Source organism: Thalassophryne amazonica, chromosome 9 (assembly GCF_902500255.1).
Source record: "Thalassophryne amazonica chromosome 9, fThaAma1.1, whole genome shotgun sequence".
Lineage (NCBI taxonomy): Eukaryota > Metazoa > Chordata > Actinopteri > Batrachoidiformes > Batrachoididae > Thalassophryne > Thalassophryne amazonica.
In genome coordinates this window covers 4,289,563-4,314,540 of record NC_047111.1, presented here as the reverse complement: position 1 = coordinate 4,314,540, position 24,978 = coordinate 4,289,563, and the positions used below count along the sequence as shown (strand labels likewise).

Sequence of the window (24,978 nt, the reverse complement as noted above, 5' to 3'; positions counted from 1 at the left end):
ATGGATAATGCAACATTTTAGTTACCCCTCCCCGAATTAGACCTAAAAGTCAACACTTACATCGTCATTGTTTTATTTGAACTCTGTTGTGGTGGTGCACAGAGGCAAAATTACAGAAATGACTAAAAATACTTTTAAACCTACATGTCTGCACAGTAACTCTCCCAGTTTTAGGAGTATTCATGTTTTGTTTTTTATTGTTTTGCAAAAAGGATTGTTTGTTGGGGTGTGAATTTTAATTTTCATATTTGAATTGCAACTACAAGATTATCTTAAAAAGTACATCTGGTTTCATCACCTGCATGATTTTTTTAAGGCGCGTACGGAGTTAAAGCGTCACTGTCTTGTCAGTTTGTCTCTTCTGTGATTGTTGATGTTGTAACGTAGCTGAGATCGACTGTTAGTCTGATCGTCCTTGTTTCTGAGGCCCGACAGCGGATTTCTGAAGGAAGCTTGGGCCATCCTGGGATCTGTGTGTGATGTTTGTCGTTGTAATCCTCAGGACACCCGGCTCACCTTGCTGCCACCGCTGCTGTCAGTGTAGAAAGGGAACAAGAGAGGGAGCGGGAGCAGCAGGAGAAAGAGAGAGAAAAGGAGAGGGAAAGGGAGCAGCGGGAGCGCGAACTCAGAGAACGAGAGCGGGAATATATGCGTGGAGGTGAGTTATGTAGTTAAAATTTAAAATGGTGAGATTTATTAATCAGTTCCAGTGTTGCAGATTGAGCCATTTTGTTGTTGTTGAGCTATGGAAACAGCAGATTTATGGAGTCAGGTTATATAATTCTGAAGCAGTTATAGTCTGCAGAAATCAGAAGATTCACCGGGTGTCAACACTGATTTATAATATCACAGCAGCACAAGCTGTACCATAATGACAAAGCAGATACTAGTACTGTATGTGACTTATGTGTTATTTAGGTGTGGAGCAGCCGGGTCGACCAGGGAGTCGTGGTTATTTGCACTCTTCTTCTCCTTCGGTCAGGTCACAGGATGTGGTAGTTCAACAGCGGCCGAGCATCTTCCAAGGCACCAACAGCAAGAGTGTCATCACCTCTTTAATGTACATCTAAACTCAGTGGAACTTGTAGTGGTTGGTCTCTAAATGTGTAATGTCTACTGTATTTTCCGGAGTATTAGTCACATCTCTCCAAAAATTCAGCATCCAGAAAGTATTCACAGCACTTCACTTTTTCCACATTTTGTTATGAAGTAAATTCATTTTTTTCCCCCTCAAAATTGTACTCACAACACCCCATAATGACAACATGAAATAGGGTTTTTTTGTTTGTTTGTTTTTTGCAAATTTATTAAAAATAAATTAAGAAATCGTGTACGTAAGTATTCACAGCCTTTGTTCAATACTTTGTTGATGCACCTTTGGCAGCAATTACAGCCTCAAGTCTTTGAATATGATGCCACAAGCTTGGTGCAACTATCTTTGGGCAGTTTTGTCCATTCCTCTTTGCAGCACCTCTCAAGCTCCATCAGGGTGGATGGGGAGCATCTGTGCACAGCCAATCAGATTCAGGTCTGGGCTCTCTGGCTGGGCCACTCAAGGACATTCACAGAGTCGTCCTGAAGCCACTCCTTTGATATCTTGGCTCTGTGCTTAGGGTCATTGTCCTGCTGAAAGTCTGAGGTCAAGAGCGCTCTGGCCACTCTACCATACAGGCCTGATTGGTGGATTTCTGCAGAGATGGTTCTCCTTCTTGAAGGTTCTCCTCTCTCCACAAAGGAATGCTGGAGATCTGACACCAGATCTGATCTGGTCACATCCCTGACTAAGGCCCTTCTCCCGTGATCGCTCAGTTTAGATGGGTGCCCAGCTCTAGGAAGAGTTCTGGTGGATCCGAAGTTCTTCCATTTATGGATGATGGAGGACACTGCTCATTGGTACATTCAAAGCAGCAGAAATGTTTGTGCATTTCTCCAGATTTGTCTTCATGCTTGGTTTGTGCTGTGACTGTCAACTGTGGGACCTTATATGTAGACAGGTGTGTCTTTCCAAATCATGTCCAATCAACAGAATTTATCCCAGGTGGACTCCAGTTAAGCTGTAGAAACATCTCAAGAATGATCAGTGGAATCAGGATGCACCTGAGCTCAATTTTGAGCTTCATGGCAAAGATTATGAATACTTATCTACATGTGATTTTTTTTTTTTTTTTTTGTATTTATTTATTTTTTATAAATTTTCAATCATCTAAAAAAAACTTTTCACATTGTCATTATGGTCTATTATGTGTAGAATTTCAAGGGAAAAAAATAGTTTTATCCATTTTGAGAAGAGGCTATAATGTAACAAAATGTGGAAAAAGTGCTGTGAATACTTTCCAGCTGCACTGTATGTCATATCAATTAAGTGGCATATATATATATTTTTAAATTGGTGATACATTCAACAACAAGCATAATTTAATTGACACATTATTTTTTTAGCCCATTAACTTCTGCTAACAACTAATTGTCATTGTATGAGGCACAAGGAAATCGAGATTAAGTTGCTTCTTATTGCCACTGAACAGACAAAAACATCAAAACTGAGCTAAAAGTGTATATGTTTACCTTAATAAATACAGTTTTTAATTGATTTTACATTTTCAAAACATCGTTAGCTTTATCTTAGCCTAGCCATCCTCCATGTTACAGTTCTGGCTCTCTCACAAAGTCCAAACAACTGGATTATTCTCTTTTTATGCAGCCCAGCTGTCAGTTTGAGATCCTGATTTATTAATTTCACTCTTCTAAGTTCCAGCATGTCCTCATCAGTCACATTTTCTTTTTCTTGTATGTTAGTTGGCATCCAGCTTAATGGTACATTACTGTTGCATTCCTGCCACCTTCTGCTCTGGAGTATGAATCACACAGTACCTGATTCAGATCAGTATATATAGGATTAGCTTGTCAGCTTGGTGGCCACGCCGTGATTGCGATTGTTTCCCAAACAGGCTGTTCCTGGTTCAAGACCACCCTTGCCCATTCTCCATGTAATGTGGAATTGTGTCAGGAAGGGCATCCAGTGCAAAACTTGTGCATCACTGTCTCTGGTCTGCTGTGGTGACCCAGAGTAAAAGAAGCTGCAGGGACTTGCATAAACAGGATTATTTTGTCATGTGTAGGCATTGCCATCTTGTGGCTAGACATAATACCATAATACAAGTTTAAAACAAAACAAAATAAATGTGACTTGTAGTCTGGAAAATATAGCGTACAAGTCATTTTAATTGTTAATCAGGTTTCAGAACTATTACAGAAACTGTGGATTTTACCTGAATCAAACTTTTTTTAAAAAGTGAAATACCTTGTGTCCATTTCCTTATTCAGGCCCTGTTCATCAGCAGTGATGGCAGCAGCTCAAAATAGTTCTCGTTACAGTACGGCGGCTGACGCTTTGGCTGCTTTGGTGGATGCTGCAGCTTCAGCCCCACAAATGGATGTGGCCAAGGCAAAGGAGAACAGACACGAACGGGATGATGATATGTCATCTTCAGTGGTAGCTCGTCGAGGAACTGCTCTGTCAGATCAGGAGGCAGACAGGCGATCTATGCAGTCACCGTATGGTGCTGTGTCTCTGCCAGGGGGTAAGCCCCACCCAGCGTATTCTGAGGGGCCAGTCATGGGCATTAAAGAGAAAGGTCCTCAAACTAAGTCTCGTATTGAAGAGGAGCTCCGTACCCGTGGAAAAACAACCATCACGGCTGCTAACTTCATTGACGTCATTATCACACGGCAGATAGCCTCGGACAAAGACTCCAGAGAACGAGGCTCTCAGAGCTCAGACTCCTCCAGCAGCTGTGAGTCTGTTGTGTACATATGAATTATGAGGATGTTTTACCTCGTTAGAACTTCACATGTACAGTAGTGTTCAGAATAATAGTAGTGCTATGTGACTAAAAAGATTAATCCAGGTTTTGAGTATATTTCTTATTGTTACATGGGAAACAAGGTACCAGTAGATTCAGTAGATTCTCACAAATCCAACAAAATCAAGCATTCATGATATGCACACTCTTAAGGCTATGAAATTGAGCTATTGGTAATAAAAAAAAAGGAGAAAAGGGGGTGTTCACAATAATAGTAGTGTGGCATTCAGTCAGTGAGTTTGTCAATTTTGGGGAACAAACAGGTGTGAATCAGGTGTCCCCTATTTAAGGATGAAGCCAGCACCTGTTGAACATGCTTTTCTCTTTGAAAGCCTGAGGAAAATGGGACGTTCAAGACATTGTTCAGAAGAACAGCGTAGTTTGATTAAAAAGTTCATTGGAGAGGGGAAATCCTATACGCAGGTGCAAAAAATTATAGGCTGTTCATCTACAATGATCTCCAATGCTTTAAAATGGACAAAAAAAAACCAGAGACGTGTGGAAGAAAATGGAAAACCATCAAAATGGATAGAAGAATAACCAGAATGGCAAAGGCTCACCCATTGATCAGCTCCAGGATGATCAAAGACAGTCTGGAGTTACCTGTAAGTGCTGTGACAGTTAGACGCCTGTGTGAAGCTAATTTATTTACAAGAATCCCCCGCAAAGTCCCTCTGTTAAATAAAAGATGTGCAGAAGAGGTTACAATTTGCCAAAGAACACATCAACTGGCCTGAAATTATGAAAAACTGTAGTTATACAACTAAATACTAGTTTAGTGATTCACAGGATTGCTGAAAAAGCAGTTTGAACATAATAGTTTTGAGTTTGTAGCGTCAACAGCAGATGTTACTATTATTGTGGACACCCCTGTGAACACTACTGTATGTGCCAGGACGCAGTGATGCCACGATGACCTCATAAGAGTTTATCTTTAACGTCTCTTGGAAGAGCACTTTGTAACTCAGTGGAATCACAATATTGCCTTGTCTCAACATGAAAGGTTACTCTGTCCATAATTGTCCCGCAGTGTCATCGAGCCGATGTGACAACCCGGGTGCAGGAGCCATTGAAGTAATTAGTCCTGCTAGTTCCCCTGTCGAACCACAACAGGACAAACTAGAAGAAAGGCAACCACAGGCTGCAGGTGGGAACATGTACTGTCAGTATGGAAATATAAATTCTTCTTTGAAAAAGAAGTGTCCTGTTTGTTTCAGATGAGCTTCAGATAACTTTGAACACTGAGGCAGTTTGCTGATGTACCCAGTCTAAATTAAGCTGCTACACTGCATCCAGAAATTATTCACAGCGCTTCACTTTTTCTGCATTTTGCTATGTTACAGTCTTATTTCAACATGGAGTAAATGCATTTTTCCCCTCAAAATTCGACTCACAACACACCATAATGACAACCTGAAAAAATCTTTTTTTTTTTTTTCTTTCAAATTTAATAAGAACTAGTGTGTTGTCCGTGAAGATCCACGGGCTCTAAATTGGGTATTTATAAAATATAGGTAGCTGACATTTTTCAAGGGTGGTAATAAGTTAAGCAAAGCTTGTATAATGAGTTGGAATGGTGTGTGAGTGCAGAATGTTTTTAGAACATTGGACCTCAACAATCGGATCGGTGCAGCATCTGCAGTGATGCGGTCGCTGTATCAGACCGTCGTGGTGAAGAGAGAGCTGAGTAGGGGGGCAAAGCTCTCAATTTACCGATCGATCTACGTTCCGATCCTCACCTATGGTCATGAGATTTGGCTCATGACCGAAAGAACGAGATCGCGAGTACAAGCGGCCGAGATAAGTTTCCTCCGCAGGGTGGCTGGGCGCTCCCTTAGAGATAGGGTGAGGAGCTCGGTCACGTCGAAAGGAGTCAGTTGAGGTGGCTCAGGCATCTTTTCCGGATGCCCCCTGGACGCCTCGCTGGAGAGGTGTTCCGGGCACGTCCCACTGGGAGGAGGCCCCGGGGAAGACCCAGGACACGCTGGAGGGACTACATCTCTCGGCTGGCTTGGGAACGCCTTGGGGTTCCCCCAGAGGAGCTGGGGGAGGTGTGTGTGGATCGGGAGGTCTGGCGGCCTTGCTTGAGCTGCTGCCCCCGTGACCCGACTCCGGATAAAGCGGAAGAAAATGGATGGATGGATGGATGGACCTCAACAATTTTTAGAAGAACTGAACCCTTTTCTTTCCTGTTAATTATGTAATTTTTAAAATGTTTTTTTTCCTCTCTTAATGTATTTATAAATTGTTTAGGTTCTTGTTATCATATATATTATTATTGCCATCAGTATTATTGTTATTTTATTATTTCTTCTTTTTTGTCATTTGATTTTTAAATGGACCACAATGGAAATAAGTGTGTTCACTTTCTTTTGTCATCCATGTACATTAGTCACATATTTACAATTATATTATTCACTTACATTGAACTTATGAAATAAAATCATGCACTCACACTTTTATTATAAAGATGATTTACAGCCCCCTGCTGGAATGGCGTGAGAGTCCAGAATGTAGTTTGCAACATCCATTGTTCAGTGTTGTTAGGTAATATCTGTAGCTTCTTTGTCATTCCAGTCTGAGGTCAAGAGCGCTCTGGAGCAGGTTTTCATCCAGGATGTCTCTGTACATTGCTGCATTCATCTTTCCCTTAATCCTGACTAGTCTCCCAGTTCCTGCTGCTGAAAAACATTCCCACAGCATGATGCTGCAACCACCATGCTTCACTGTAGGGATGGTGCCTGGTTTCCTCCAAACATGACGCCTGACATTTACACTAAGAGTTCAATCTTTGTCTCATCAGACCTGAGAGTTTTTGTTTCTCATGGTCTGAGAGTCCTTCAGGTGCGTTTTGGCAAACTCCAGGTGGGCTGCCATGTGCCTTTTACTAAGGAGTGGCTTCCGTCTGGCCACTCTACCATACAGGCCTGATTGGTGGATTGCTGCAGAGATGGTTACTTTGACTTCATGCTTGTTTTTGTGGTCTGACATGCACTGTCAAATGTCTGACCTTATATGTAGACAGGTGTGTGTTTTTCCAAATCATGTCCAACCAACTGAATTTATCCCAGGTGGACTCCAATTAAGCTGTAGAAACATCTCAAGGATGATCAGTGGAAACAGGATGCACCTGAGATCAATTTTGAGCCTCATGGTAAAGGCCATTAAGCTTACATTGAGGCAAATAAGTATTTGATCCACTGTCAGTTTTGCAAGTTTCCCCATCTACAAAGAATGGAGTGGTCTGTAATTTTTATTGTAGCTACTTCAACTGTGAGAGACAGAATCTAAAAAAAAAAAAAATTCAGAAAATCCCTTCTTTTTTTTTAAATTGCAAAAAATTCAAAACTGGTTTCACATTGTCATTATGGGGTATTGTGTGTAGAATTTTGCGGAAAAAATGAGTTTCATCCATTTTGGAATAAGGCTGTAACATAACAAAATGTAGAAAAAATGAAGCGCTGTTAATACTTGCTGGATGCACTGTATGTAAGTGGAGGAAGTATACCATACATCATATGACCTAACGTGCTGGCTGGCCACTTGATTTAAGTGTGTCAGACATCATTTGTGCTGTAATGGTCGCCACAGTGTCCAGTTATTCTTTTCAGCTGCACATAAATGTGGGTCATTTCTTGTCAGGCTGTTCTTACCTTATCATTACCTCCTGGCCATCAAATATGACCATTGGTATTGAAAAGGCTTTTCATCTGTCCGCCCACCTGTGTGTGCTCAGCATAAGTTCAGTCCTATTACTATCAGAGTCTTAACATTTATAGGGAATGTTCTTGGGACACAGACCTTGGACAAGTTCAAAGATGACTTTCAGATCGTTCCAGAGATGTTTAAACAGATTCTGGTCTGGACTCTGGCTGGGCCACTCAAGAACATTCACAGTCCTAAAGCCACTCCTTTGATATCTTGGCTGTGTGCTTAGGGTCACAGTCCTGCTGAAAGATGAACAGTCACCCCAGTCTGAGGTCAAAAGTGCTCTGGAGCAGGTTTTCATCCAGGATGTTTCTGTACTGCTGCATTCATCTTTCCCTCAATCCTGACTAGTCTCCCAGTTCCTGCTGCTGAAAAACATCCCCACAGCATGATGCTGCCGCCACCATGCTTCACTGTAGGGATGATGCCTGTTACCTCCAAAGATAATGCCTGACTCCTAGCGAAGGCTTTGCGTCTGTCCGTCTGTCTGTGTTCAGCATATGTCCAGTCCTACTACTGTCAGAGTCTTCACATTTATAGGGAATGTTCTTGGAACACAGACCTTGGACAAGTTCAAAGATGACTAACCTTGACCTATTTTAAGAGGTTAAAGTCACATTCTGTTTCAATCTGTTCAGTTTTGTTTTTGAGTGGTGGGTGTGGCAGCCAATCGTAATAGAGCTGCACCGTGATGTCAGTGGCTGCTGTTTTCAAAATGGCATTGTTTCATGTGTTTATATACATGTTTCTGATATATTATATAAACGTTAGTGAGAAATAAACACTTTTAAAACTGAACACTCTGTTTTTGGAACCTAATAACACCTCTGTTCTTATTTACAAGACATTTCGCGGACATTAGCATGGTGACATCACAGGCTGGTAGTGAGCTGCAAAACTCTTTCATTCGTGTGTAGAGATTGGTATCGATAAGATTTTATCTGACGATAGCATTATCGATTCCGCTTATCGATCCAATTCTGTATCGATTCCCTTATTGATACCTCTTGTGAATTTTTTTGTGTACTAAAAGTAGACTTTGCAGGTTTTCTATGTCAGCGGGTCAAAGAGCTTTTTCCTATAATGCACCTGCTCCGTGGAGCGGTCTTCCTGTGACCGTGAGGCAGTCGGAGTCTGTATGAATAGTTTTTTTTTTTATCCGTTTTATTCTTTTACTTCTGTTTTTAATTATGTATTTGAAATTATTTTTTTGTGATTTGGCGCTTTATAACCTGATTAAATTGAAATTGAACAACATTTTATCGAGTCTTAAAGTAAATAAATATGAAATTGGTCACTGGATCCTTAAAGTTTGGACACGATAAACTCTACATGGTGGATCCTTGATCTCTGGACATAAATAGCAATAAACAAAATCTGTAGTTTTTGTCAAAAGCATTTCTGTTCAGACATTATTGGCATGAATGTCTTTCCATATATCTGAGCTGAGCTCTTGCAGCTGGCTGTGCTGCACATCTGGATGGAATTTATAAAGAATGAAGGACGTCTCATTTTGGGAGGAAAAAACATTTTAGTCGATTGTAGTTTGTCTGTATTACAGCTTTTGAAGTTATTAATTCTGACTGGACTGTGTTTGCAGCTGTGCAAACGAAACGGAGGACGATTCTCGTTTCTTATCTGCAACAAGACGAGTCCCATTTAGTAATACACACAAAAGTGACTCACGATATTTTAATGGGTTTGAGAGGGGTTAAGAAGCGGACTTACCATTTCTGAAGAGCAGCGAATCAAACCAACGAGTTAGTGGATCGAAGAATTGCTTCATTGGTTCACACTTCAAAGTGGTGTCATGCTGCAGAAACGGTTGATTACAGAGGGTCTGAAATCAACATAGAGAAATGATCATTTTCCCGACAAACACCCTCAAAAACAACAGCTGCTCTGAAGGACCAATAAGGGAATCATTAAGCAAAAAGGCTATTGATATCGGTGGATAATAATTTCTTAAATATACTTGAAAAGAACCGGTTCTCGATACCCAACCCTATTCGTGTGTAAATATAATATGTAAATCCAGAGAGAAATAAACACTTCTAAAACTGAAAACGCTGTTAATGCAACCTGATAACACCTCTGGACTCATTTACAAAACATTTTGCAGATGTTAGTGCACACACCAACTTCCTCATGCTAACTCAAAACTAATTTCCTGTGGAATCAAATTTGTCTCAATACCTGTAACTGCACAGAGGGTGATCTACACATATTCCTTGATTTCCGTGAATTATCTGCAAACCGTTAATTGCAAAACGTGAATACTGAAAAAATATCTCACAAAACGTGAACACAGGTCTTGCAAAACATGAAGTTTAAGTAGTTTATGGGTTTCAGTTTACGGGTCAATTACTGCAGGAAATCTTGATCGCAAACCTGATCTCCACAAAAATGATTTTTTTTTTTTTTTTGCGGGGGTCATGACAGTCTGAGGAGGTGATCCGAGCAGCTTTTGCTTTTGGAGTCAAGCGCCCGGTCCGGCTGGGTGTGTCCCGCTGCGGGGACAGCGTCAGGTGAGGAGTTTGACGGGGACTGTCCACCTGTCAAACTCACAGAGGACAGAAACCTCCCCAAGGTTGGGTAGGATTACTTTGAAAGAATACATGTGGATTACATGTATGTATGTACATACATTTGCATTACTTGTAATCTGATTACTTTTGGATTACATTTCAAAGTAATCCTACCCAACCTTGAACCTCCCCCTCTGGAAAACAGCCCAATACTATTAAGAGAAATGTAGAAAAAAGTTTCTAACCTTAGGAAGGTAGACAACGAGCTACAACCTTATTTTTATCCATATGAAGCTGGCGGAAAAACTGAAGCGGAGGGACCGTGTACAAAGTGCATAAACAAGACACCAGAAAAATATACAATAAATTCATGTGTGGTATCACCAAATTCACTGAACACAGTGGTCTCCAGTTTACAAAAATGTCATTCTGTAAAACTTTGGAGAATTTTTTGTTAAAATTTTCAACAGTGTCAATGTTATACATAGTGACACAAAATGTACTGCACACGTCAGTGTGGTCCTGCTGGTTATACTACAGCACTCAGTTTGGAAAAATGTGCAAAAATTGAATTTAAGTGGATTAGTGGATTTTATTGCTCATTTTATGACTTATTTTAATGATAAAAAAAAAATCACTAAAGTGTGGCTGGCGTGTCACACCAGAAGCAAAAGCTGCTTAGATCACCTCCTCAGGCTGTGGTGTCCCCCGCCAAAAAAAAAAAAAAAAAATCAGATCGGGTTTGTGATCAAGATTTCCTGCAGTAATTGACCCCTAAACTGAAATCCATAAACTGCTTAAACTGAAAAAAAAATATATACATACACACACACACACACGTTAGGTCATATGATATTTTGTCAGACCGGTGTTTTTTCAGACATTTTTTCAGTATTCACGTTTTGCAATTAACGGTTTGCAGATAATTCACGATTTTCAGCTGACTCATGTTTTGGGGGTTAACAGAGGGGCTTCGCTGAACATGAAAATTCAGTAAGCTATATATCTTATATATTATATTCCAATTCTAAGGTGGAACTATGCCAGTATACAAAGGTATATCTAAATATCTAAAAAGGAAGAGTAAGACAGGAGAGTAGAAAAGAGTAGAGTAGAGCCACTTAGGTGCCTGGTCTTGAGAACCAGGGACGGTAGGTTAAAAAGCTTTTTTTTTTATCCCATGGGAACTCTCCCTACCCACCCAAGCAGCTCAAGAATAAGGTGTATATATAATATAATAAGTAATAAGACATAAGAAGGATAAGTACAGATTGTATGAAGACAATAGGATCTTAATAATTAATTAACCAGCAAGTTATAAAGAACACAGTGCTGATCCGGCTGAGGGTATTTTAGCATGACAATATTTTAACTCTTTAATAACACTGTCTCTGGTCAACTTTCAGCAGCTGGCATGCGGGCATTCGACATGAGCCGGTACCGAGCCCAGGGGGATCCCAGTGTCCAGCAGCCTCCCTCCGCTCAAGCTGACAGCTACTCACAGATCCCCAAGACACACCGGGTCATGACCTTGGCAGACCACATCTCGGTAAAAACTAAAAACTCATTTGGCAGTTTTCCGATTTGCTGTTAGTCTGCAGGTTTATTAGCTTCAGAACATTCTGACCTTCAAACTGGATGTTGTGGATTATTCTGCAGGTTTGTGCTAAAAAGTCTTCCTGTACATTTTAACATTTAATTCTGCTGCTGTGAAGAAGTTAAGTGGTTAAGTTGTGGTCAGGCTGACAGCAGCTCACACTGAAGACTCAAATAATCAAGTTTTAACGTGTCTGTTTTTTTGACTGAGCAACACAGTGTTGTCCAGTTAGTTAATCTAAAATAACTGATTAAAAATAATCAGCTCTTGAAGCCTCATGCAGCACCAGTCAGAATTTTCTTCATGATCTGTCGTCCCTGACGAACGTCACTGTCACGCAGCGTATCATCACTCAAGACTTTGCCCGGAATCAAGACCCTCCTTCAGCCTCGTCCTCAGCTTCTGCCACGTTCCAGAGTGTGGTGTCATCCGTGCCATCTTCAGGACGGGCCAAGGTGTCCAGCCGCTACAGTCCAGAGAACCAGGGCCAGACTGCACACCATCCGAGAGCCTCCAGCAGAGTTTCCCCAGAGAACGCCCCTGACAAGTCCAGAACCAGGTATGTGAGCCTTGTGTCGTGCACGTGCCTCATTTTGGGGCCTTTGCTCACGTCTGCTTTCTTTTTCTGTTCGTGTCTCTCATCGTTACTTTCTGTTCTCTGCCTCAGCCTGTGTTTCCATCAAAGCCTCATTGAACGTTTTTCACAACCGCGGGTCTCAGCCGAGTCACTCAAGGCTTCCTTGTTGTGTAGAAAAGCATGTTATTTATTTATTTGTTTATTATTACTGACTCATTGTGCAAATGGTTTATAGTTAGCAAAGGTTTAAATGCTTTGTAAAATAAAGTGATGTTGGAATAACTGCTTCCAGCTTAGATTCTTTGCCAATAGAAGCCATCGGGCCGATGATTAGTTCAAGGTCCATCAGAAATGTGAAAACCCAATGATGATTTTCCTTTTTATTTTTATTTTTTACTTTTTTGTGGACACACTTTTCAGTCCAGTTGAATGGGAACGTATGTCCAAACCTTTGACTGGTACTGTAAGCGGTGTAATTTGTTCTTTTCAAAACCACTAGTTTGTAGGAGTTTAAATTAACAACAACAACAAAAAAAGAAATCTTATTTATGGATGATGGGATGTTATCATGGTCCTGATAGCATCTGCTGCTCTGCCAGACCAGGTAAATCTCCAGAGCGAGGAGGAAGGCCGATGGAGAACTATGAACCCATCTCTCCGCCCCAGAGCTACCAAAGCTTGGACAAGCAGGACGCGGTTGGGCTTCCACCGAGGCGGGAGACCGATAACTCTGAGATCAGGTACGGCTGTAATTGCGGTGTCAAGTGTTACTTTCTGCTGTTTTTCTCTGGTTTCTCAGTGCTGTTGACCGTAGGAGGCACAGTGTGCTAACGTGTTAACCAGCAGTTTATTGGTCTTCACTCTGCGCCTTGTTTCTCGTTGAAGGAGTGACTCTCGGTCCCCGGGCAGCATCAGCTACCTGCCATCCTTCTTCACTAAGCTGGAGAACACCTCACCAATGGTGCAATCCAAGAAGCAGGAGATCTTTCGTAAGTTGAACTCCACCTGTGGTGTCGGTGATTCTGATGTTGGTAAGTGGGTCTTTTTCCTTCAGACTGACCTGATGCATTATTACACCCTCCGTAATGCATGCAAGAAGACATTTGCGTGGAATTGATCAGTTCTTTTCAACTTTTCAAGCTGTTCAAGCATGTGGTGACATTGGAACACCATCACTTTCTGTCTGTTTTATTTTTTGCTCTATTTTACCAGTTGGACATTTTGCCCTTTTATTCTTAAACAGTCTGTATTTGTTTCACAGGAAATGCACAACCGGGCACAGAAATCTTCAACTTGCCGGCTGTTACCAGCTCCAGTAAGTAGCAGTGCAGCTCGCTCGGGTGATAATTTCTTTATTGTACAATCCCAAGTCAGCAAAACGTTGGATCAATATGGAAAATGCAGATAATTTTTTTTTAAATACTGTGATCCTTGCATTTACAGTAGTGTTCAGAATAATAGTAGTGCTATGTGACTAAAAAGATTAATCCAGGTTTTGAGTATATTTCTTATTGTTACATGGGAAACAAGGTACCAGTAGATTCAGTAGATTCTCACAAATCCAACAAGACCAAGCATTCATGATATGCACACTCTTAAGGCTATGAAATTGGGCTATTAGTAAAAAAAGTAGAAAAGGGGGTGTTCACAATAATAGTAGCATCTGTTGTTGACGCTACAAACTCAAAACTATTATGTTCAAACTGCTTTTTTAGCAAACCTGTGACTCACTAAACTAGTATTTAGTTGTATAACCACAGTTTTTCATGATTTCTTCACATCTGTGAGGCATTAATTTTGTTGGTATGGAACCAAGATTTTGCTTGTTTACTAGTGTGCTTGGTGTCATTGTCTTGTTGAAACACCCATTTCAAGGGAATGTCCTCTTCAGCATAAGGCAACATGACCTCTTCAAGTATTTTGACATATCCAAACTGATCCATGATACCTGGTATGCGATATATAGGCCCAACACCATAGTAGGAGAAACATGCCCATATCATGATGCTTGCACCACCATCCTTCACTGTCTTCACTGTGAACTGTGGCTTGAATTCAGAGTTTGGGGGTCGTCTCACAAACTGTCTGTGGCCCTTGGACCCATAAAGAACAATTTTACTCTCATCAGTCCACAAAATATTCCTCCATTTCTCTTTAGGCCAGTTGATGTGTCCTTTGGCAAATTGTGACCTCTTCTGCACGTCTTTTATTTAACAGAGGGACTTTGCTGGGATTCTTGCAAATAAATTAGCTTCACACAGGCGTCTTCTAACTGTCACAGCACTTACAGGTAACTCCAGACTGTCTTTGATCATCCTGGAGCTGATCAATGGGTGAGGCTTTGCCATTCTGGTTATTCTTCTATCCATTTTGATGGTTGTTTTCCGTTTTCTTCCATGCGTCCCTGTTTTTTTTTTTTTTTTCTCCATTTTAAAGCATTGGAGATCATTGTAGATGAACAGCCTATAATATTTTGCACCTGCGTATAAGTTTTCCCCTCTCCAATCAACTTTTTAATCAAACTACACTGTTCTTCTGAACAATGTCTTGAACGTCCCATTTTCCTCAGAGAAAAGCATGTTGAACAGGTGCTGGCTTCATCCTTAAATAGGGGACACCTGATTCACACCTGTTTGTTCCACAAAATTGACAAACTCTCTGACTGAATGCCACACTACTATTATTGTGAACACCCCCTTTTCTACTTTTTTTACTAATAAAAATGACCTGTTACTACATTATACTCAGGCTAGACCCTAATAGTTCTGCTGGAGGTTTCTTCCTGTTAAAAGGGAGTTTTTCCTTCCCACTGTAGCCAAGTGCTTGCTCACAGGGGGTCGTTTTGACCGTTGGGGTTTTTACGTAATTATTGTATGGCTTTGCCTTACAATATAAAGCGCCTTGGGGCAACTGTTTGTTGTGATTTGGCGCTATATAAAAAAATTGATTGATTGATTGAATAATGAAACTCAAATGTATTATAATTAAATGTCTTTGTACCTTGTCTTTTGATGCCTTTGTCACGACTGTAACTGTAAGAAAAATTGCTGCTGCAAATAATCTTATGTGTTTGATGATGTACCTTTGTGAATATGATTGCAAAAATCAGTATGAGATTAGTTGATGGGATAAATGCAATATAATGTCCAGATAATGTGGGATTGTATGAATGTTTGTGGGAGTGCTTAATGCATCCATAGGGGTTGGGGTGGTGGGGTGGGCTTTTCTTTTACTGTTGTATTGTAATATATCTTGTGCTCAGGACCCCTTTTATAAGCTAAGGTAGCTTCTTGGGAGATCCTTTTTACAAATTTCAAGAAAGCTTCCTCAAATGCTTACTTCCTGAAATGTAAATGAAATGTCTTTTCTTTGAAATATTTGTAAATAAATAAATAAATAAAATAGCCCAATTTCATAGCCTTAAGAGTGTGCATATCATGAATGCTTGGTCTTGTTGGATTTGTGAGAATCTACTGGCACCTTGTTTCCCATGTAACAATAAGAAATATACTCAAAACCTGGATTAATCTTTTTAGTCACATAGCGCTACTATTATTCTGAACACTACTGTACTTTGACTTCTGTTTCATTGCAGACAGTGTGAATCCAAGATATTTGGTGTTTTTTTTTTGTGGTCAACTACATTTCATTTGTTCATGTACATCCATTCCTGCATTTAAGGTCTGCACCACATTCCAAAAAAGTTGAGTTTTTGTAACTATATGGATTACATGGTCAGTTTTAAAGCCAGTTTTCTTCATAAAAGTAAGGGGTTTTGCTTTGTCCATATTGTTCCAACTTTTTCTGATTTGGGGTTGTACATGATGTGCCTTTTGTAATTGGACATCTTGGTGTCTGGCGCTGTATCCTAGGCAGCATCAACCCCAGGAATCACACTTTTAGTGACCCAGCCAGTAACCTGGGCTTGGAGGACATCATCCGAAAAGCCTTGATGGGCAATTTGGAGGATAGACAGGAGGACCATCAAGGTGGAGGAGGGCCTCAAGTTAGCAGCAGCAACAACACAGGCAGTGATGCTCGTCAGGAGACCAACCCATCACCTAGTACAGGTAGGCAGAAACCACCCACCAAAAACACAGAGCTCAGTGACGTTATCAGTGTCTTCTGCAGAGGAGGTTCATATTTTGATGGGATCAGGATTAAAAGGCCTGAACCTGTTTTTAATGAAAAGGTTGGATCTGACCCAAAATAGAAATTAATCATTATACGAGGTCTGTGATAAAAGTAATGGACCTTATTATTTTTTTTAAAAATCATATGGATTTGAATCACGTGTGATTACATCAGACATGCTTGAACCCTCGTGGGCATGCGAGAGTTTTTTCACGCCTGTCGGTTACGTCATTTGCCTGTGGGCAGTCCTTGAGTGAGGAGTCGCCCACCCTCTCGTCGTTTTTTTCATTGTTTAGGAATGGCTCAGAGACTGCTGCTTTGTTTGATAAAAATTTTTTCAAAACCTGTAAGGCACAACTGAGTGGACCCCATTCGATAAATTCAGCTGGTTTTCGGTAAAAATTTTAACGGCTGATGAGAGATTTTGGTCTGGTAGTGTCGCTTTAAGGACGGCCCACGGCGCCTGACGGCGATCTGTGCTTCGAGGCGGCAGCGTCTCGCTGTTTCAAGTTGAAAACGTCCACATTTCAGGCTCAGTTGACCCAGTAAGTCGTCAGAGAACTTTCAGAAGAAATCGGCATGAGGAGTTTATTCGGACATTCCATTGTTAACGGACATTTTGTAATGAAAGAACGTGCAGGCAGAGTCGCATGTCGGGCCGGACCCGACCGCGGGAGGTCGCGACAGGAAAAACACCTCCGTTGGAAACCTTAACGGGCAAGTTGGAACATGCCCAAGCTGTTAAACAATTTCTCAGTTACTCACTTGTTGAAAGCAATCAAAAGCCGCCTGAATTTTACAAATGGTTTTCAACACGGAGGTGTTTTTCCTGTCGCGGCGCACACAGATTCGCCGAGTCGTCACGGAAACGACTCGGCGAATTTGCGCGCACGTCTTTCATTACAAAATGTCCTTAAACAGTGGAATGTCTGCATAAAGTCCTCATGCCGGCCTGTTCTGAATCTTCTCTGTTCTCTCACGACGTCCTGGGTGAATTAAGCCTTAAATTAGAATGTTTTCAGGTCGAAACAAGCCGACGATGGCGCCTGGAAGCGCTGCGCGACGTCCTGCTCCGTGGGAAGTCCTGACAGTGACAGAAACACCCCATAATCTCTCATCAGCCGTTAAACTTTTCACCGAAAACCAGCTTAATTTCTCGAATAGTGTCCCCACTCGGATATTCCTCACAGGTCCAGAAAAAATGTTGATAAAGCAACGCGCACCGTCTGCAGCGGCTATTCAGACAGACATTCCGACGGGCGGGGTGGAGCACTCCTCACTCAAGGCCTGCTCACAGGCGAATGACGTCACCGACGCGTGAAAAAACTCACGCATGTGCACGAGGGTTCAAGCATGTCTGATGTAAAAACATATGAATCAAATCCATTTATTTTTTTAAAAAAATAAAAAGGACCGCTTTTTTCATCACAGACCTCGTATATTTAAGGCTTTATAGTACAGGGTTATAGTCCTGTCTTGGTCCTTAAATCTTGTAAGTGCAAGTTGTAAACCCTTTGGTGGATTTCAGTAAAATGTCACACACTGGTAGCAAACCATATGACGAGTTGCTTGAAGGAAAATTGTCATCAAGATCATTGGATTTATTGCTGATATATTTGTCAATTACATGTACAGAGGTTGAAAAGTTTAATTAATGTATTTATCAATCAATCAATCAATTTTATTTATATAGCGCCAAATCACAACAAACAGTTGCCCCAAGGCGCTTTATATTGTAAGGCAAAGCCATACAATAATTACGTAAAAACCCCAACGGTCAAAACGACCCCCTGTGAGCAAGCACTTGGCGACAGTGGGAAGGAAAAACTCCCTTTTAACAGGAAGAAACCTCCAGCAGAACCAGGCTCAGGGAGGGGCAGTCTTCTGCTGGGACTGGTTGGGGCTGAGGGAGAGAACCAGGAAAAAGACATGCTGTGGAGGGGAGCAGAGATCAATCACTAATGATTAAATGCAGAGTGGTACATACAGAGCAAAAGAGAAAGAAACACTCAGTGCATCATGGGAACCCCCCAGCAGTCTACGTCTATAGCAGCATAACTAAGGGATGGTTCAGGGTCACCTGATCCAGCCCTAACTATAACGCCAGGGGGCACCATACCAGCAAAGGGGAACATATTATCCAAAAACACAATTTTTTTTTCTTCTACAATGTATAATGAATGCAAATAAGTAGCATCATTTTGCGAGTGATCACAAATCTCTGTCATCGTTGTCCTGCATTTCCCCCAGTTTCAAACAGAACTATTGTAATTAAGAAAATAATCAAATCAGGGTCACAATTAGCGCTGGAAACCACTTTCACACTTAATATAGTACTAGCATGTTGTCCGTGGGGATCCACAGGCTCTAGATTGGGTAGTGTTTATAAAATAGGTAGCTGACATTTTTCAAGGGTGGTAATAAATTGTGTACAGTTTCTACAGTGAGATGCACACTTTAACCATTTGCCCCACCCCACCCTTCCTGTTTTGGGTTGGATCTGAGTAAAGGGGTTGAATTTATTTATTTAAGTAATTGGTTTTCACAACACTTTGTACAAATGACTTTGTTCCAGAAAGTAAATAATTGAGATTTAAGGTAAACGTAGGACATTTTGCAGTATTTTATTTTTTATTTTTTGCATTGCTTGATTATTTGGCGCTTTAGTGGAGTTGTGTGTTTAATATGCCCTTCTAATATTTAACTGTATTTAAACAACAGGAAAGTCAAAACTGCAAAGCAAAGCCAACAGCCGGAAATCGAAGTCACCTAATCTGGGTCAGGCCTACGTGGGAGGGGAGCGCCCCTCCTCTGTGTCCTCTGTCCACTCTGAGGGAGATTATCACAGACAGGCCCCGGCCTGGGCCTGGGAGGACAGACCCTCATCCACAGGTCAGCCACTGCACCTCCTCGCACACACAGACACCTGAACCAAACTCATTTACCCCCCCGCTTCTCCCCAGGATCCATGCAGTTCCCCTACAACCCGCTGACCATGCGCATGCTGAGCAGCACGCCGCCCACCTCCATGGCTTCGCCCTCGATGCAGAGTCAGCAGCAGCTGCCACCGCCAGGCGCTCCTGTGGCACAGCAGCGTGTGTGGGAGCGGGAGCCCCTGCTGTCAGAGCAGTATGAGACTCTGTCGGACAGCGATGACTGAGTCCCGCCAGCCAGGACACAGGCCCAAACTCAGGCTTTCCACCCCCCTCCTCTAGAAACAACCTCGTGCATTGGCGAGGGTCACACATAGATGGGGTGGTGTCTATGTTCCCCTTTGCTGGTATGGTGCCCGCTGGCGTTCAGCTGTGGGTAAAGCAGCTCTCCAGAAGGAGCCTGGCGTTTGGTCCAGTAGCACTAACCAAGTCTTCTGGGAACAGAAACTAAACTTGACAGAGTGGATGATATATGAGCTGTAGTCAAAATGAAGAACTGAGGATGTAAAAAAGGCAGAAGAGACTATTTCAGAATTTTTGATTTCTGTAAAGAAGATACACTTTGTCTTTAAAAAAATCTTTGTATGTACATAGAGTAACTTTTTGCAGTGTTTTCTTAACTTGATTCTTATTTTAATGTTGCTTTTAAATCGATCCACTCTGAAGTGGGAAAAGTAGGGATGTCATCTGTTGTATCAGTTTGGCACTCCTAGGCCACGCCCACCGCTGTCACCTGAGGTCCACGCCCCAGAGACTGGACGTTAGCCGAGGAAACTAAATGCTAACTTTCACACAGTGTTTGTGTTCGATGCCCGTCTTCAGCGCACAGCGGCGACCGTGCATGGATTGTAACTATCAGAGGGTAGCAGTGACTTCTCACCTCATTCTGAACGGGCGAACGTCTTCAAAACAAGTTGGGAACACTGGTGTCAGCGCAGAATGGTGAAAAGTCTCAGATAAGCTTGCTCACAAAGAATCCTACTACTAATGACTACTTCTGGGCCCGTTTCATCCTGATTAATGAAAGTGAGCCATTCCCTGTCTTTTCGATGAAGCTGACCACAGTGTGTCACATGCAGTTTCCAGCCTGTTTGTAATGATGGTAAATAAAACTGTCAGGAGCGTTTCTGAGCGGTTTTGCTTTGTGACTTGAGAAAGAAGGCAGCTTTAAGTAATTTTCTCAGAGGTATATGGTGTTTTTTTTTTTTTTTTGTTATCCCCCCATTTTTTTAACACACAAATATTTATATATATACACACACAGAAATATATTTCTGTGTGTGTGTGTGTGTGTGTGTGTGTGTGTGCTGTCCTGACAGAAATCTGAACTCTGTAAATTGTCTTTCCATGACAGAGAAAAAAGACTAAACTAACCAAACATAAAGAATGGTCTGCACCATTATTGCACTTTTTTTTGCTTTTTTGCTTTTGCCTACAAAAAGCATACTTGCCTGCTGTGTAACCTCCTCAACCTCCAGTACAGGAGCGTACTGTTGTAATTTAAATATTTCTCACCACTCACTGAAATCTGGACGTCCTGTCTCTCCTCATGTCGTCATGATATTAGTACAGATTTGTGTGTATGATACAGTTCAATGTTTAGGACTTCGCTGCCTCGGTGATTCAAAGCCGCCGTGGTCGGTTAAAATCTGCTTTCGCCGACCTGTTCAGCAACCATGAAACTTTGAATACAGCTTATAATAGGTCAACAAAATTAAACTGCAGTAACAGTGCTTTGCAAGTGTTTTTCAGAGATGTGAACTATTATTTTGCTCAGTGAAGCGAATGTGCTCTAAACTTGATGTTTCTTCCTTTCATTCTGAAGCATTTGTCCTTGCACATGTTCAGATTTTGTTTTCTGCCATTTTCAATTTCTTTGTCATCCATCCTGTTTATGAAAGGATGTTAACGTGTTTACAAAGGTGACAAAAAAGTTTACAAATGTCAATCTTAAATTGGACATGAAGCTGACAAAGAATTGAAGCATCTCTTCAGCTCTCTATCAACACAGCAGTGACTTTTTTTGTCTTTTGAATTTGAGACTTGAAAAGCAAAAGTAGTGTATCCTATGATGTTAAAATACAATGTTTGTATCGCACAACATCTCTTAGAAGGCTGTTACCAGAGTTCAGACCAATCAATAAAGTGGATTGTTTCGCCACTGAAAAATGTGCCACTACTTCAGAGACGTCCTTTTGTTGTCTGTCAAGTTTATTCTTATGTTCACTCACAGGTGCACCTTTTTTTATATATATAAAAAAAGTGGAAATTTTATATTTTCTGGACTCACTCACACCCATCACTCATCTTCAACCGCTTATCCAGGATCGGGTCACGGGGGCAGCAGCTCCAGCAGGGGACCCCAGACTTCCGTTTCCCAGGCCACATTGACCACCTCTGACTGGGGGATCCCGAGGTGTTCCCAGCCCAGTGTGGAGATATAATTTCTCCACCTAGTCCTGGGTCTTACCCCCGGAGTTTCTTCTGAGATGGACGTGCCTGGAACACCTCCCTAGGGAGGTGCCCAGGAGGCATCCTTACCAGATGCCTGATCCACCTCAGCTGGCTCCATTCAACGTGAAGGAGCAGCGACTCTACTCCGAACTCCTCACGGATGATAGAGATTCTCACCCAGCAGAAAGTATTCACAGCGCTTCACTTTTTCCACATTTTGTTATCTTACAGCCTTATTTCAAAATGGATTAAATTAATTTTTTTCTTTAAAATTATAGACACAATACCCCATAATGACAATGTGGGAAAAAGTTTAAGATTTTTACAAATTTATAAAAAATAAAAAAAAACTAAGAAATTATTGCTGTGAAGCTCAAAATTGAGCTCAGGTGCCTCCTGTTTCCACTGATCATCCTTGAGATGTTTCTACAGTTTAATTGGAGTCCACCTGGGGTAAATTCAGTTGATTGGACATGATTTGGAAAGACACACACCTGTCTACATATAAGGTCCCACAGTCAGAGCACAAACCAAGCATGAAGCCAAAGGAATCATCTGTCGACCTCTTGACAGGATTGTCTCGAGGCACAAATCTGGGGAAAGACACAGAAATATTTCTGCTGCATTGAAGCTTCCCATCTTCTCAAAGTGATGTTAATCTGCGAAATCACCTGTTGGAGTCGGTGGCTGCAAAGAACCATGGCCTCAGATTTAGAGGTGCTGATCCTCATCACAGCTGCTTCACACTCGGCTGCGAACCGATCCAGTGAGTGTTGGAGGTCACAGGCCGATGAAGCCAACAGGACCACATCATCTGCAAAAAGCATCGATGAGACCCTGAGTCCATCAAACTGGAGACCCTCCTCCCCGCGACTACACCTCGATATCCTGTTCAAGGCTGCGCCTTATCACACAAACAGGATTGGTGACAAGGCGCAGCCCTGGTGGAGGACCACTCCCACTGGAAATGAATCTGACTTCCTGCTGAGCACCTGATCACAGCTTTCGCTTTGTGATTACAGAGACTGGATGGCCCTGAGAAGGGACCCCCTCACTCTATACTCCCGCAGCACCTCCTGCAGTATCTCCCAGAGTTCCCGATCATATGCCTTCTCCAAGTCCACAAAACACATGTAAACTTCCAGGCACCCTCCAGGATCCTTGTGAGAGGGAAGAGCTTGTCGGTTGTTCCACGACCAGGACGGAACTCTCATTGTTCATCTTCAATCAGAGGTTCGACTATCGAACGAACCCCCCACCCCCTTTCAGTGAATGAAAGAATTATTTATTCAGCACACAGATCAACACCAACAAAAACTCATAAAAAGAACAACTTGACAGTGTGGCTGAAAGGGTGTAGGCAGAAGCAAAGCTTATAAATGCCCACCCCTTCTATGATAGAAAAATAAAGAATATGAATATATATATATATATATATATATATATATATATATATATATGTACAGTGAGGAAAATAAGTATTTGAACACCCTGCGGTTTTGCAAGTTCTCCCACTTAGAAATCATGGAGGGGTCTGAAATTTTCATCTTAGGTCCATGTCCACTGTGAGAGACATAATCTAAAAAAAAAAATCCGGAAATCACAATGTATGATTTTTTTTAATAATTTATTTGTATGTTACTGCTGCAAATAAGTATTTGAACATCTACCAACCAGCAAGAATTCTGTCTCACACAGACCTGTTAATTTTTCTTTAAGAAGCCCTCTTATTCTGCACTCTACCTGTATTAATTGCACCTGTTTGAACTTGTTACCTGTATAAAAGACACCTGTTCACACACTCAGTCAATCACACTCCAACCTGTCCACCATAGCCAAGACCAAAGAGCTGTCTAAGGACACCAGGGACAAAACTGTAGACCTGCACAAGGCTGGGATGGACTACAGGACAACAGGCAAGCAGCTTGGTAGAAGACAACAACTGTTATGATTATTTATTAGAAAGTGGAAGAAACACAAGATGACTGTCAGTCTCCCTCAGTCTGGGATTCCATGCAAGATCTCACTTTGTGGTAAGGATGATTCTGAGAAAGCTCAGAACTACACAGGAGGACCTGGTCAGTGACCTGAAGAGAGCTGAGACCACAGTCACAAAGATTACATTAGTAACACATGATGCTGTCATGGTTTAAAATCCTGCAGGGCAGCAAGGTCCCCCTGCTCAAGCCAGCACATATCCAGGCCCATTTGAAGTTCACCAGTGACCATCTGGATGATCCAGAGGAGGCATGGGAGAAGGTCATGTGGTCAGATGAGACCAGAATAGAGCTTTTTGGAATCAACCATGTTTAGAGGATGAGAACAACCCCAAGAAAACCATCCCAACCGTGAAGCATGGGGGTGGAAAAATCATACTCTGGGGGTGATCTTCTGCAAAGGGGACAGGATGACTGCACCATATTGAAGGGAGGATGGATGGGGTCATGTATTGCGAGATTTTGACAAACAGCTTCCTTCCCTCAGTAATGTATATGTATATATATATATATATATATATATATATATATATATATATATATATATTTGTATATGTGTATATACACTCAACAAAAATATAAACGCAACACTTTTGGGCAGTCTAAGGCACACCTGTGCACTAATCATGGTGTCTAATCAGCATCTTGATATGGCACACCTGTGAGGTGGGATGGATTATCTCAGCAAAGGTGAAGTGCTCACTATCACAGATTTAGACTGGTTTGTGAACAATATTTGAGGGAAATGGTGATATTGTGTATGTGGAAAAAGTTTTAGATCTTTGAGTTCATCTCATACAAAATGGGAGCAAAACCAAAAGTGTTGCGTTTATATTTTTGTTGAGTGTAGATAATATATATAGAGATCAGCGGTGATGTCATGCAGGCTCTGTCCACTATATATACAGTCTATGGTCAGCTGTGAAACTCTTGATACTTTAATAATATTTTAAGTGCTGACAGGTTATCCTTTTTATATTTATTTATTTTATGTTTTTCTTTATTCGTTGACCCCTGGCATACCTTTGTACTTTGTGTGTTTAGCATTAATTAAAAAAATGCACTGTGTTGCACAACTTCTCAATAAAAAAAAAAAAGACAGTGTGAAGTGAAAACGAACAATTTTGTTGAACACAGAAAAAATGTTGACACCTCCATAAGGAACTTGAACTTTTTTTTCTTGTATA

At 41.4% G+C, this 24,978-nt stretch overlaps 1 protein-coding gene across 1 annotated transcript in view; it reads left to right on the top strand.

Annotated features, from left to right (window-relative positions):
* The window catches only part of ncor1 (nuclear receptor corepressor 1), a 206,486-nt gene extending 185,785 nt beyond the window's left edge, over positions 1 to 20,701 (top strand). The window contains 12 exon segments of the mRNA XM_034177498.1: positions 503 to 658; positions 919 to 1,060; positions 3,325 to 3,794; positions 4,894 to 5,010; positions 11,506 to 11,648; positions 12,038 to 12,255; positions 12,873 to 13,013; positions 13,159 to 13,304; positions 13,535 to 13,588; positions 16,146 to 16,343; positions 19,129 to 19,299; positions 19,371 to 20,701. Of these exon segments, the coding sequence (XP_034033389.1) occupies positions 503 to 658; positions 919 to 1,060; positions 3,325 to 3,794; positions 4,894 to 5,010; positions 11,506 to 11,648; positions 12,038 to 12,255; positions 12,873 to 13,013; positions 13,159 to 13,304; positions 13,535 to 13,588; positions 16,146 to 16,343; positions 19,129 to 19,299; positions 19,371 to 19,567 (2,153 nt within the window). The 3' untranslated portion in view covers positions 19,568 to 20,701.
* The last annotated feature ends 4,277 nt before the right edge of the window (positions 20,702 to 24,978 follow it).